This window comes from Adiantum capillus-veneris, chromosome 4 (genome assembly GCF_014529385.1).
Source record: "Adiantum capillus-veneris isolate H3 chromosome 4, ASM1452938v2, whole genome shotgun sequence".
Taxonomy (NCBI): domain Eukaryota; kingdom Viridiplantae; phylum Streptophyta; class Polypodiopsida; order Polypodiales; family Pteridaceae; genus Adiantum; species Adiantum capillus-veneris.
Window position 1 is genome coordinate 18,572,860 of NC_140934.1, and position 13,419 is coordinate 18,586,278.

The window sequence follows — 13,419 nt, forward strand, 5'->3', positions numbered from 1 at the left end:
GCCACCTCAAGCCCCTCAACCTTGGGCCTAGTTCTCACCACAAGCTTGGCCCTTAAGCCCCTCAAGCTTGGGCTGGGTTCTCACCTCAAGTACAACCCTAGTATCTCAAGCATGACAAGCACCTCAGTCATCAGGCATAACAAGCACCTCAAGCTTGGGCCAGGTTCCCACCTCAAGCACAACCCTAGCTTACCTAAGGTCAAAGGACTTTTAACACTAACTATTGGAGGTCTTGAATGAAGCTAGCCCTAAGGTCTTTATGCTCCATTGGTTAGCCTTGCTCTTTGACAGCTCATCTCTCATTTGGGCCCCTTTACCAGTGGCCCCATGTTGAGATAGATCTATAAGCACATGTCTATATCCTAACCCTTGTTCCCATTTATTCTCCCACATTAAATGATCAGTGTTCCATTGCCTCCAAGGATGACTAGTATTATGTTGCCAACTCTCTTTTACATTTGTTGTCAGAATGCTTCACACTACTTTATTCTCTTCATGTGATCCTCATGCTTTATGGCTACAAGTATGTACAAGGCAACATCGCTTTATGGAAAAAAGTAATCCAAAGGTTATGTTCATGTTGATCATGTTGCACTAGATCTTGGCATGCACTCGTGTCCAATGGTCTGCACCATTAAAAACAAGTTGTGTGTCGAGTGGTATGTACAAGTCTTGTGTTGCTCATTATCCCTCTACCATTCTAGAGAAACAATCACATAAGTTTGTTTTTTCAAAAACCATGGCAATTAGAAGGGAGAAAAGTACCCCATCGAGGCCCCACACTAGGTTCCAATGTATGTAGCATCAGCAAGGGATATGCTCCGACAAGATTTGTTATGTTGAAAGATTCGACTTACGTAGGTTGACGCCTTTCAAAATCAATTAGATTTGCAATAAGTTTGGGCTTTCTAATACACCAATTTATAGTCTTCAAGAGGTCTATCGCCGGTCGCTTGCATGTTTGGAAAGCAAGTCTGATCAATGGTTGGCCTCTCCGAGGATCGCCCTCAAGACTATATGGCACGGGCACCTTCAATTGGGATCAAGGGTCGCCCTCAGCACTATATGGCACGGGCACCTTCAAATGGGATCAAGGGTCGAGGTGAGAATGGTGAGCCCCATTTGGGTTAGTTGAGTTTACTTTGAAACTGCATTTTTGACGCGCACCATGGTTAACTCTGAGTGGGCTCTTAGACGTGTCGAAGAGAAAGTCGTCTTCCCCTTAGTTTCTCTCCAGTGGCTCCATTCTGCTGTTAGAGGGCAATGGATGACAAGGACTCATCACGCTGCCCCTCGAAGGAGGGGACTTCTGCCCTTTCCGGTCCTGCGGCCATTGCCAGACGCAAGCGCATGGAGATCTTGCGTTTCAAGAAACTGTCCTACACCACAAACGTCATATGGAGCGACTCTAGCGTTCTGAAACGGGCTCGGCCTTCTGCAGCCAATGAGTTCTGCCATGCTTTGGAAGACTCTGAAGATATAGATACTCCTTCTCCAAAATTGCAGAGAGAAGAGGGAAGCAACTGCGTGCAAACCAAAGGCAAAGAGGTTGCTGGATCGCCAAATCTTTTGGAAGACCACAGGAACGATTTATCCTCTACGGGGCCAACCCACACACAAATGGAGCAGGTTTCAAGTAAGAGTCGAAATCCTGAGCTGCAATATACTTGTTCTGCTGCAAAGGAAGATGTTTCAACGAGTCAAGCCATGTCTGGAGACACTGCGCTTCAATGCCAGACGAAAGTTGACTTCTCTGCAATACTGAAGGTTGCGTCATCTTCTGTGCAGGGCAAGGCTTGTACTTCCTGTAGTAGCTTGTTGAATCAAGGATATCCTCCAAGCGGCATGCTTCTTTTGTGCGGACAGAGGCGTGCAATGGTGGATAGAGCAGCAATTGTGCCATGTTTTGCAAATCTTAGCCCTGATCTTACAGAGAGCTGTCCATGTAAGGGAAAAGAGGGGAACAAATCCACTAATGGCCTGCACTTTTTTGCTGTATATGATGGACATAGTGGCTCACAGGTATGCTACATTAAATCAGGGTTTTGCGTTTAAGGATGTCTTTTCCCTTCATGCTGAAATGCTTTTAATGTTTGTGGTGTGGCAGGCATCTCAATTTTGCATGGAAAGATTGCATCTTGTTCTTGCAGAAGAACTTGCTACTCTGTCTGTAGTGCAAGATGGCAAGCAGGAGTTTTTACCAAGCAATTGGCAGAGCGTGATGGTATCGTGCTTCTCAAGGATGGACAAGGAGATGGGAGGTTTTTATTGGGATGGAGACTATCATGATTTGGGCAATTCAGCTCCTCCCTTTGGTCAAAGTATAGCTCCTGAATTTGTACGAACAACAGCTGTTGTAGTGGTGGTGAGCTCAAATCAATTTGTGGTTGCTACTTGTGGGGATTCGCGAGCTGTGCTCTCCCGTGGTGGCAAAGCTATTCCCCTCTCTCTAGCACACAAGGTAAGGTTCTTTACCCAGTTACTTTGTAGAGCTGATATGGCAAATTAGATAGAGTGCTCGCACTAACTTGCAATGATTTATGTGATATCAACAGCGAAAACAAGATGGTGCGACGACCAGATGCCTTGAGGCTACACTTGGACAAGGTATTTTCTGGAGACTGGGAGGTCTTCTTGCTTTCTCTAAAGCATTGGGTGCATGCGAATCAATTGAATGGCTTAGGAAAGATTCCACCGTTATAATGCTCTGCCTCACTGGCGATTGCCTTTTGGTGTCTTGCGATTTGCTAGCTGAGGGGGTTTGCTTCAAATGACGCCATTCTTATGTGCATGGTGGTTGTAGGTTATCTTCACTTGAAGCATTTTGTGGTGTCTGAGCCCGAGGTGACGTGCATCCAACGGTCAGAAGATGATGAATGCTTAATCCTAGCAAGTAATGGTCTATGGGATGTGATTGATGATCCCACAACCTGTGAAATTGCCCAAAAGTGCTTGGCATCTTCAAGGAGTACGCAAGAGTTCGGAATGCACGACTTGGGTAAAGATCCTGCAGCCATGGCTGCAGCTGCCATACTGGTGAAGGTCGCCTTTGGCCGGGGTAGCAAAGATAACATCAGTGCGATTGTCATTGATTTGAAAAAATAAGACCGTTTTATGTTGGAAGAGGCTTTATTTTTTGTGTATATTCAATGTAGCAGTACTGTTGTGATTCTCTCACTTTTTTTCCCTCTCTTAAGGGTTCATTTAAGAGCAAGTGTCCAAGAAGTTTTGCATGCTTCTCTATGCGACAAAGTCTTTTTAACTGATGGGAAAAATCCTGGAGAGTCTTGTAAGTATTGAAGAAGAATATTTTGTATATTGCAGCTTTACTAGAGAGCTTAATCAAATCAAACGCATGCTCAACTACCAAGGATTCAATTGTGCTAGTATGATTAAAGGTGCCATAAACGTTTGTATGTACATGAAATCATTTGGGAGGTGGGGGGGAGAGGATTATGAGGTTTTTTGGCACATGCAAAACTTGCACAAGCACTCTGGTTACGAGGGCATGGTGGCAGTGTTGGTGTAATGTCATCTTTATTGCCAAAGACAGTGTCTTATGATTACCTTGGTAAACCAGCTAGTTTTTATGTCATACTTAAAGCTTCACATGTAGAAAATCAAGCATCCTCTTATCGAAATTCTTAGGAAGTCTTTATTCTTTGGTGATGGTTGTTTAAGCATGCCCCCATTTCTTTTTGTGTTCGAGGGGGTCCACCACAAGAAAATTTGAGGTGCATGTAGTTAGTGTCCAGAGTGCAAGACAAGGTTCTTGATATATGTTCAAGAGATTTGTGGTGCACCTTATTATATAGAATTTGGATTTATGGAGTGATAGTTTGAGGGCATTGCTATGCAACATTGCCAAACCGATCGCAAGCATAAGACAACAAACAGCATAATCCAAGAATTCATTGAGCCTATTTCAGTTGGAGTAAGTGATTAGTGATTAGGAAGCTTTTGACCACATCCATTCGTGAAAAGATCTTTGAGGTAATGTTGGTGATTTTTTGTAAGTGGCGCAGGTGATTAGTATGTTTACATGCTTTGAATTAATAAAACATCGCCTTTTTCTTAAGAAACTATGGATTTCTTTTTTCCAAAATGCGATTAAAACCACCTTTATATGTAATCTTGTTAATTTTTATGACTTTTGTCCAATAAAAAGTCCCTTATTTTGAACTCATGTGCTACACACACAATTTTGGGGGTCCCCCCCTTTCTTAAAAGTGAATCCCCAAACGTCTAAAAAGAACAAAGGCTCTCAACAAGCTTGACATGCATGTCCATACATAGTTAACTCCTAAAACTATAAGCTTTCGTCTACTACATGATTTCTTTAGATGTAAAGGCCTTTCTTGTAGTAGAACACAAATGCTTACTCTCTTTTCACGAATGGCTCCCTCGAGGTATTCAATGTGAGTGCAAGAACGGTAAAGTGATTGCTACTTGTTCTTTGATTAGTAAAATTGTGCTTTTCATTACAAAAATGGCGCCAACAATCAAGCAAAGTGCAAGGCCCTAATCAGGATTTTAAATAACTTTTTCAATATGCTCCCACAATAGCAAATATCATATTCCTTTTATCTTATTTCAACTTTAAACACTTAGATGTTGCATTTTAGTGGTTATGAAGAAAAAGAAGATGTTCGTCATGTCATTGTTGTGCCATGGACCATCAACAAGGACTTTTCAGGACCACAAAAGCACTTTGCATTGTAAAAAGCAATTTCTAATTCTAGAAGCACTTCATAAAATCTCTTTGTATTGCCAAAATTATCTTGTATTTTCAAAACCCCTTCTAGAAATAAAAGTGGTTTTCATTTTTCAAGAGCACTTAATAGAGTCAAAGTATACATAAGTTCTTCACAAGAACTTTGATAAAGCTCTGTATATTGGCAAAAAGCACTTTATATTCCTATAAGTACTTTTTAGAACCACTTAGCATTAAAATAACTTCCTCTTTGTCGAAAGCACTTTTGGGAAGAAAAAACACATTATAGTGTGTAGAAGCTTCTTCTGCACTTTCAAAAACTCTTTTAATTGACCTAAAACACTTTTTGGTCCTAGAAGCACTTTTACGAACACTCTATTTTTAAAATCCTTTTGTTTTGTTAGAAGCACTTTGATATTATCTTGGGTATGTAAGCACTTTCACAATGCTTTTTGAATTGGCCAAAAGCACTTATCGTCCTAGAATCAAGTTGTGAACCACTTAGTATCCCAAAATTCTCCCACTTTTGTCAAAAGCACGTTTTAGAAGAAAGAGCATTTTACGGGTTACTTTCCATTGTCAGAGGCATTATCCATACTTCAGAAGAACTTTTCAAAATCTCTTTGTATTGGCCCAAAAGTACTTCATGGTCTTATGAGCCCTTTATGCAAGCACTTTGTAATGCAAAAATCCTCTTGTAATGTTTTAAGCATTTCAATACTATCTTGAAACCACCAAAGCACTTTTATTTTGCAAAATGTAGTTTCTTATGTCAACAAACACTTTCTTGTTTCCTACAAGCATAGATTTTCAGGAGATTTAAGTCAACCTATCCCCATGTTCATATCACCCAACCATTCCTTGTCAAGCAATTAACAGAGATAGACGCATGTTGTTGCATCGCTCACATTGAAATGCCTTATGTCAAGGAAGCATTAAATTACATGTGTCATCAGCTCACGATAGGTGTACTAATGCTTGCTTTATGTGCCAAGAGCCCTAGCACTTCTAACTACAAAGCAAATTAGGCAGTTTACACCATTGTGACTCATTTATGGGAGGCTTTACTTTGCATAACAAGAGAGAATTCCTCATTCCAATGTAAAAAATGTATTTTTGCAACGTTCTTTGAATGTGGACAAAGAAAGCCACTCATGTGTCCATATATGAAGAGTGATCCATATCATTGTTGCTGCCTATGAAAGTATTTGAAGACATAGAAAGATAAGTGAGCGATGATGGTGTGAGGTAGACAAGAAAAGATATCAAGATGATGGTGTGAGGTAGACAAGAAAACATATCAAGCTTGTGCAAATGAATTGTGAAAATTTAATAGCCTTCTTGAAAAATAAAAAGACCAAGAAGTTCATTGTGCACAACTTTATGTATAAATGGCAGCCACAACACTTTAGACCACTTCACATGGCTTCCAAATAATGATGTGATACTATCATATATGTTTCGCAAAGAGCTATACTTTTGAGGGGCAAAATGAGTTCAAAAGACTTACCACTTTGATGATGATCAAACACATGATACAATTTTTGTGTAGCATTGTATGCTTCTCTGTAATGGAATTGGCCTATTTAACTTGAGAGTAGCAGAAATTAATGAGAGTACTTTTGAGAAATTACTTTGTGAGCATAGCGGGTGAACATAATCGAAGATAGCAACATAATCACAGCAATTAGTTAACTTGGCATGAACAATAATTTTGCAAGAGAGAGAATTTAGAGAACATGACAACAATCGAGGACCAGATTTATGTGGAGCTGGTCCCCCCTCCAATAGGCATTTGTATTATGATTTCTCCCATTGAGACAGACTTGTTACAATACAATCTTTGTGTTCCTTGTGACTAGGTGATGCAATGAAGATGGAAAGATTCATGCATCACAAGCATAACATAAACTTTGAAGAAAGCTTTAACTATCCCAAGCCTCAGTTCCAAGAGCTCAAACACTTTCGAAGGTGGAGAGAGCTAGCATGGAATGAGGGTAGGAAGAGGAAGAAGAAACATTTCATAGGAGAAAGAATTAGTTCCTCACTTATCATAACTCTTTTTGCTAGAATAGTAATGAAGATGGAGAAGATGGCAAGTTTTAGCATTGAAGCATGGCTCTTGGTTGGATTTGCACTCTATAGCCAAGAGTGTTGGTGTAGGCTCTCAACCTCTACTTGCTTGGTGAAGGAGAGGGAGCTCTTTCCCTTTGCACATTGCATAATGAGAGTGTGTGTGAGTGTGTGTGAGAGAGTATACCCCCTAAGCAACCCCCTAGCTTGCTTTGGTCGACCCCCCCCCCCCCCCCCCCCCCCCCCCCCCCCCTTGTAGCTCATCCTTGAAGCTCATTGGATCCCTACAAGCCTAGCCAATCACAAGCAAGAGGCATTACAAGCAACAAGGGTAGCCTTGGGACAAGTGTGCCCCTTTCCCCTTTGAGAGAGAGGAGTTGATAAATGCTAAGATAATTAATTAAATCTCCTAAATTATCATTGGACCCCTTGGGTGGCCAACCAATAGGCTTCAGGCACACCATGAGGCCAACATGAGGAGGAACTTGACAAGTGTCCCTTTTGTACCATGCATGCCTTGTGTGAGTGTGTGGGTGTTCTCTCTCATCCCCATCTTGCAGGGCTCGCCTTCTCCTTGTAGGGATTGAATCTTGACTTTTTGACACCTCAAGCCCCTCATGCATAGGCTCAGTTCCCACCACAAGCTTGGCCATTAAGCACTTCAAGCTTGGGCTGGGTTCTCACCTCAAGTGCAACCCTAGCATCTCAAGCATGACAAGCACCTCAAGCATCTCGATCCTCAAGCACCTTAAGCTTGGGCCGGGTTCCCACCTCAAGCACCTCAAGCTTGGGCCGGGTTCCCACCTGGGTTCCCACCTCAAGCTCAGCCCTAGCTTACCTAAGGTCAAAGGACTTGCTGTGTTGAGATAGATCTATAAGTACATCTCAATATCTTCACCCTTGTTCTCGTCTATTCTCCCACATTAAGTGATCAGCTTAATATGAGAAAATCATTTGGGTTGGTTAGATATTAGTTTTTATGGCATTACCTCTCTCTTAAAATCATAGTCATCCTCGACTATAAAGTAGAAGAGATAAAGCCTTTAGTCATTAGTCAATCTTACTTAGCGGGTAGAGGATCCCTTTTTACCCTACAACATCTTTCCAAGGTGGATGACTAATCCATTTGGTGCTTGGGAGACATAGCTGTCGCAAGCATGTCTACATTTTAGTCCATTTCATTCTCCCAAAATAGAGTGACAAATTCTACTTGGTGTTTGAGAGAGGTCGTCATCACAAACATGATTCTAAGCATGCATACTATTTAGTTTTGTGCACAATTCAAAAGAGAATTAGCCTTATAAGACAAAGACATTGGTTATTTTAAAGAAATCTGTACATTTACTTACTCTAATGTAGAATTGTAAGCATTGACAAGGTTCATACTATCCTTAAGCTATATTCCTTGCATCCATCTAGCATCTTCAAAAGGATAATTCTTGAACATAATAAGATACCATCAGATAATCTTACCCTGTCGTAGTACCTTGTCTGCATGCCAAAGGATAGCTTCGGGTTGTAGCACCTCTTCTTGGTCTTCAACTTCGGGAGGGTCTTCAATAATTGGTTCACTCGGTGGCTCTCCTTTATAGGGCTTAAGTAGGCTCACACGAAATGCATTATGTATGAGCCAATGGTTGGGAAACTTAAGTTGGTACGCCGTCTCATTGTTGGGCTTCAAGGTTTGGAAAGGACCATAGTAGCTTTTTGCTAACTTAGCATAATACTTTTGATGGCCCATAGGATTTTTGCTCGTTGTTTGCCTTAATCGAGCCTTAGGAAATTTAAGTAAGACCCAATCATTTTCTTTAAACGTTAGGGCTCTTTTGTGCTTGTCAGCAGCAGCTTTTTGCCTTTGTTGAGAGATGGATATAGCCTCCTTAATCTTTTGAAAAGATTCTTGTAGGTCACGGCTATACTCATCGATGACGAAGATCTTCCCATGTACTTTGAGTAGCAAGGGGCTTTTAGGTCTTCCCTCAATGATCTCAAAAGATGATTTTTTCGTAGAAGTATGTACAGTATTATTGTAGGCATACTCTACAGAGGTCAGTACTTTTCCCATTGTGAGCGTTGATCTACTTTTGTAACATAAGTCTTGAGTAGATCGAGTATCATAAGATTGGCTATCTCACTTTGGCCATCCGTGTGTGGGTGATAGGCCGAAGAGAAATTCAATCTTGTTCCTACATTTTCAAAGAGACCTTTCCAAAAATTATTAGTCATTCTAGGATCTCTATCTGACACGATGGATGTGGGTAATCCATGCTGTTTGAAAATCTGAGATATGAAGAGAGTTTCCATTTGGTGTGCCTTAATAGTCTTTTTGACAGGAAGAAAGTGTGCTTGCTTGCTAAAACTGTCGACTATTGTCCATATTCCCGTATTCCCATGGATAGACTTGGGTAGTTTAAAGATGAAATCCATGGATATACTCTCCCATGGTGAATTTGGGATAGGCAATGGTTAGAGTAATCCAGGTTGCTTCCCTCTATCATATTTGGTCTTTTGGCATGCTACACATTTTGAAACATACTCTTGTATGTCTACTTTCATGGTAGGCCAATAGAAATATGTCTCTACTCCTGAAAGAGTAGGTTGAATACCTCTATACCCCGCATAGGGAGGAGCATGGGATTCATATTCTCACGAAGGGAATGGGTAACACATAGCCTATTGCCGTGGAGAAGATAACCATCCTGCAAGGTGAATGGCTCCTCTTTCTTTCCCAAAGCAAGGGCTGACATTATGTCTCTAAAATCAGGGTCAGTAGCATACTTATCTATCATAGAGGATAGATCATTGTGAGTAGCTATAGACACCGCATTAACTTTTGGTCGTCGTAAAAGTGCATCGGCCACTTGATTGTGCTTACAAGCAATGTGAGCAATATGAAAATTAAATTGCGAAAGAAAATTTGCCCACCTCATTTGTTTGTCGGAGAGCGTGGTTTGCGTCATGAAATACTTGAGACTTTGGTGATCGATTCGTAGAATGAATGGAGTCCCCAATAAGTAGTGCTTTCATGTGTCTAGGGCAAGTAAAAGAGCTAAAATCTCTTTCTCATAAATTCCCAAGACTCATTCATCAGTATTGAGCCTTCGGCTCTCATATGTTATGGCATGCCCTTCTTGAAGCAAAACTGCTCCAAGGCAATCACCACAAGCATCACATTGGACCTCAAATGGTTTTGAGACATCAAGAAGCATGAGGACTGGTTGAGAGGTAAGCTTCTCCTTGAGCTTGTCAAAAGAATATTGCTCCTTAGCAGTCCATACATACTTTAACGTTCTTCTTAGTTAAGTCATGTAGTGGTCCTGCTACTTGAGAGAATTTTGCTATGAAGCGTCTGTAGTATGCGCACATACCAATAAATCTTCTTAGCTCATGTGATTCCTTGGGTTAGGCCATGCTTTTATTACCTCTAACTTGGATGGATCCATACGGATACCATCTTGAGAGATAATATGACCTAGGTATTGAATCTCTTGAATCACTTGGAGATGTTGCTTATGTTCCTCCAAAGACTTGGAGTAGATGATGATATCATCAAAGAACACTCCAATGAATTTGTGGTATGGTCTAGAAATTTTCTCCATTAGACGGTTGAATGTAGCTGGTGCATTAGTCAAGCCAAAAGGCATGACTAGATATTCATAAAGACCAAACGTTGTGCGAAACGCGGTCTTTAGGATATCTTCATCCACTATCCTTATTTGATGATAGCCACTCTTACGGTCAATCCTACTGAAGTAGGTAGAGTCTTGTAGCTTATCAAACATATCTTCTACCCGAGGCACGAAAAATCTGTTTTTGATAGTGATATGGTTTAGAGCTCAATAGTCCACACATATACGATATGTACCATCTTTCTTTTGCACTAAAAGGACTGGAGAAAAAAAGGGAGATGAACTAGGCCTCACCGTCCCTTTGTCTACCAATTCTTGTACTTGCCTCATGATCTCCTCTTGTTGAGCTTGTGAGACTCAATAAGGAGGCTTGTTAGGCAGTGAGTGGCTTGTTAGGCGGTGAGTGGCTTGTTAGGCGGTGAGCTTCTTGGAAGGAGCTCAATGCAATGGTCATCATCCCCTCGTTTTGGAGGTAAGCCCATAGGGATATCATCGATGAGCACATCTTGGAATCCTTTTAGAAAATTAGACAATTCAAACTCTTCTTGACTCCTAAAATTTACATTTGATGAAACATTAGGATCTTTTAGAGACTCTTTGACAAAGATCATGTACACAGAAACTGAGCTCTTCGATGATTTATCAAAAGCAGGAGAATTTACAAGTGGAATGGTGCAATTCTTCCCCTTGTAGATAGGTGAAGTAGATTCTCCTTTCAGGGAACTTCATATTGGTAGCCATGCGATCAAACCATGGTGCCCCTAGGATAGCATCCTCATGTTGGAGAGAAGAGATGAAAAAGTCTTCTTTGTCGACATAGCTTTGGACATGAAGCCTCAACTTCCCAATCAAGGGAGTAACGGAGGCTTGCTATCCCTTGAAAGCTGTGTCAACCATTACCATATCTCCCATCTCGAAAGCTTGAATGCCCAACTTGGTTGCCAACTTCGTTGATATCAAGTTGTGAGTATAGCCAGGGTCAAACAAGATGAAGGCATCATGCTCTCTTACCTTTCCCCAAGCATAGGAAAGTGATGATCCTTTGCAATGAGCATCCTTATTTGGAGCTTCGATGGTGGAAGCCCTATGAGTCTCACTGCGAGCATTTTTTTTTGGGCAAGAACGATAGCCATGTCCTTGCTCCCCACACTTGAAACACTTATGGTCCTTGGGAAAAGCTTCAAGCTCTTCAAGAGAGAGTTTGTTTTTGCCTTTGTAAACTCCCTTCTCCTTGGACCGATTGTTGTTGTTGTTGTTGGAAGTGCCTTGGGAAGAATTTTGAGCATTGGTTTTCTCCTTTACATCATTTTTGTCTTTGTTTTCCATGGGCTTGACATTCCTCTAGCCCCTTGATGAAAATTGATGCGTGAAGCAACCATAGTGTGATGGATTACTTCGCTAATAGAACTAGGCCGTTGAGAGTTGATGTATTCGGCCATCTCTTCAGGTAATCCCGCACAGAATTGCTACCTTTGCTCGACAGTAGCCTTGAAAGACAGTAGCCTATCTTTTGAAAGACAGTAGCCTTGAGATGTAAATCCCAAAACTTGTCTACATACTTGTGGATAGACTCATGAGAGAGAAGCTTCAAGCTGCGCCATTCGGTAAGCACTTTGTCCTTTGCATTGCTTGCAAGGAATTGCTTCATGATGGAAAACTGCTACAAGTTTTCCATGTCTTTGGGGCTTCGCCGTTGCCGTGAAGGCTAGCCCACCCTTGAGGAGATGATTTTTGAAAGTGCATAGCTGCATGGCGTAGCTTGGAGGACTTTGTGAAGCCCTCGTCTCCAAAGGCCGCATCAAATTGCTGGATGAAGGCCAACACTTTGTCGGTAGCACCAAAGGTGCCATCATAGGTGAGAAAAGAGATACTCTTTCCCCCCTCCTTGAACTTCTTTAGCTTTTGTGACCTTTGCCATGCAGGGTATGATTTGCGATGTCTTCCCCTCCTGTATTCTCTAGGAGAATAGCCATAGCTTGCATCGAAAGAGGACGAAGGTGAAGAAGAAGAACAAGGGGGTGACCTCCTTCTAGCCTTTTTCTTCCTTTGTTTCCTCTCATCCGTTTTGAAATGACCAGGAGAAGGACTGTGTGTTGATCTTTTCCTCTTGGGAGGAGTGGACGATCGTCTAGACCATCGTCTTCATGGAGCCACATCTTGAGAGGAACTTAAACTTTCATTGCTTTCTTGCTCGTTGGATTCCTCCGTTTGTATGGAAGAGAGTCTTCTTTTGGGGGTCTCTTCAAGAGGCCTCCTAAGCTCTCTCTCCTCTTGGAGAGGAAGGGAAATCCCTTAAGTGCGAAGTTGTTGGGTAACTTTGGCTTGCAAGGCAAGGTTGCCCATAGCTTGTTGCAACCTAGTTACGAGATAATTCACAAACATGGGAGCATCATCATTAGCACCTTCATGTGCAAAATCAAAGATATCAATGTTCATTCTACTCTCTTGGTTATTGTCAGCCATGTTAACAAAATTTTATGTATGTAATTAATGTATGATTTGGCAATTCAAAACCTTAGTTGCCACTCCTCTTAGCCTTTGAAAATTGGCTCTTAAGTATCTACACCCACGGCTCAAAGTGGTTAATTATAGAGAGTAGTGGAGTAAGTGTAACATAGCAGAGTTGCTGAGGGCTAGCGCTCAATAATGGTAAAGTTGTAGGCAAGTCTAAAAAGAATCCATTATTAAGTCCAAAGCTCCCGAGGTGTGCACCATATCCCACATAGTGGGCTCAACAAAACCGATAATAGATCCCAATTCCACTTACCCTATTATAATTAACAACATCAACCATTTATAGGCTACTTAAGGACCTCTCTTTGTAAGCAAGAAAAGAGAAACCAAATGCTCTGATACCAATGTAATGGAATTGGCCTATTTAACTTGAGAGTAGAGAAAATTAATGAGAGTACTTTCGAGAAATTACTTTGTGGGCATAGCGGGTGAACATAATTGAAGATAGCAACATAATCATAGCAACTAGTTAACTTGGCATGAACAATA

General features: G+C 41.4%; 1 protein-coding gene across 2 annotated transcripts; it reads left to right on the top strand.

Annotated features, from left to right (window-relative positions):
• The first annotated feature begins 1,161 nt into the window (after positions 1-1,161).
• LOC147458810 (protein phosphatase 2C 53-like) lies at positions 1,162-3,237 on the top strand. 2 transcript variants are annotated; one of them, XM_086510244.1, is made up of 5 exons: positions 1,506-1,636; positions 1,789-2,022; positions 2,108-2,461; positions 2,556-2,607; positions 2,804-3,237. In XM_086510244.1, exons 2-5 carry the CDS (start codon positions 1,846-1,848, stop codon positions 3,103-3,105), a joined length of 885 nt encoding a protein of 294 aa, XP_086366370.1. In that variant the 5' UTR covers positions 1,506-1,636; positions 1,789-1,845; the 3' UTR covers positions 3,106-3,237. The 2 variants fall into 2 exon arrangements, with proteins under 2 accessions (XP_086366369.1, XP_086366370.1); XM_086510243.1 differs by having other exon boundaries at positions 1,162-2,022.
• Positions 3,238-13,419: the final 10,182 nt, after the last annotated feature.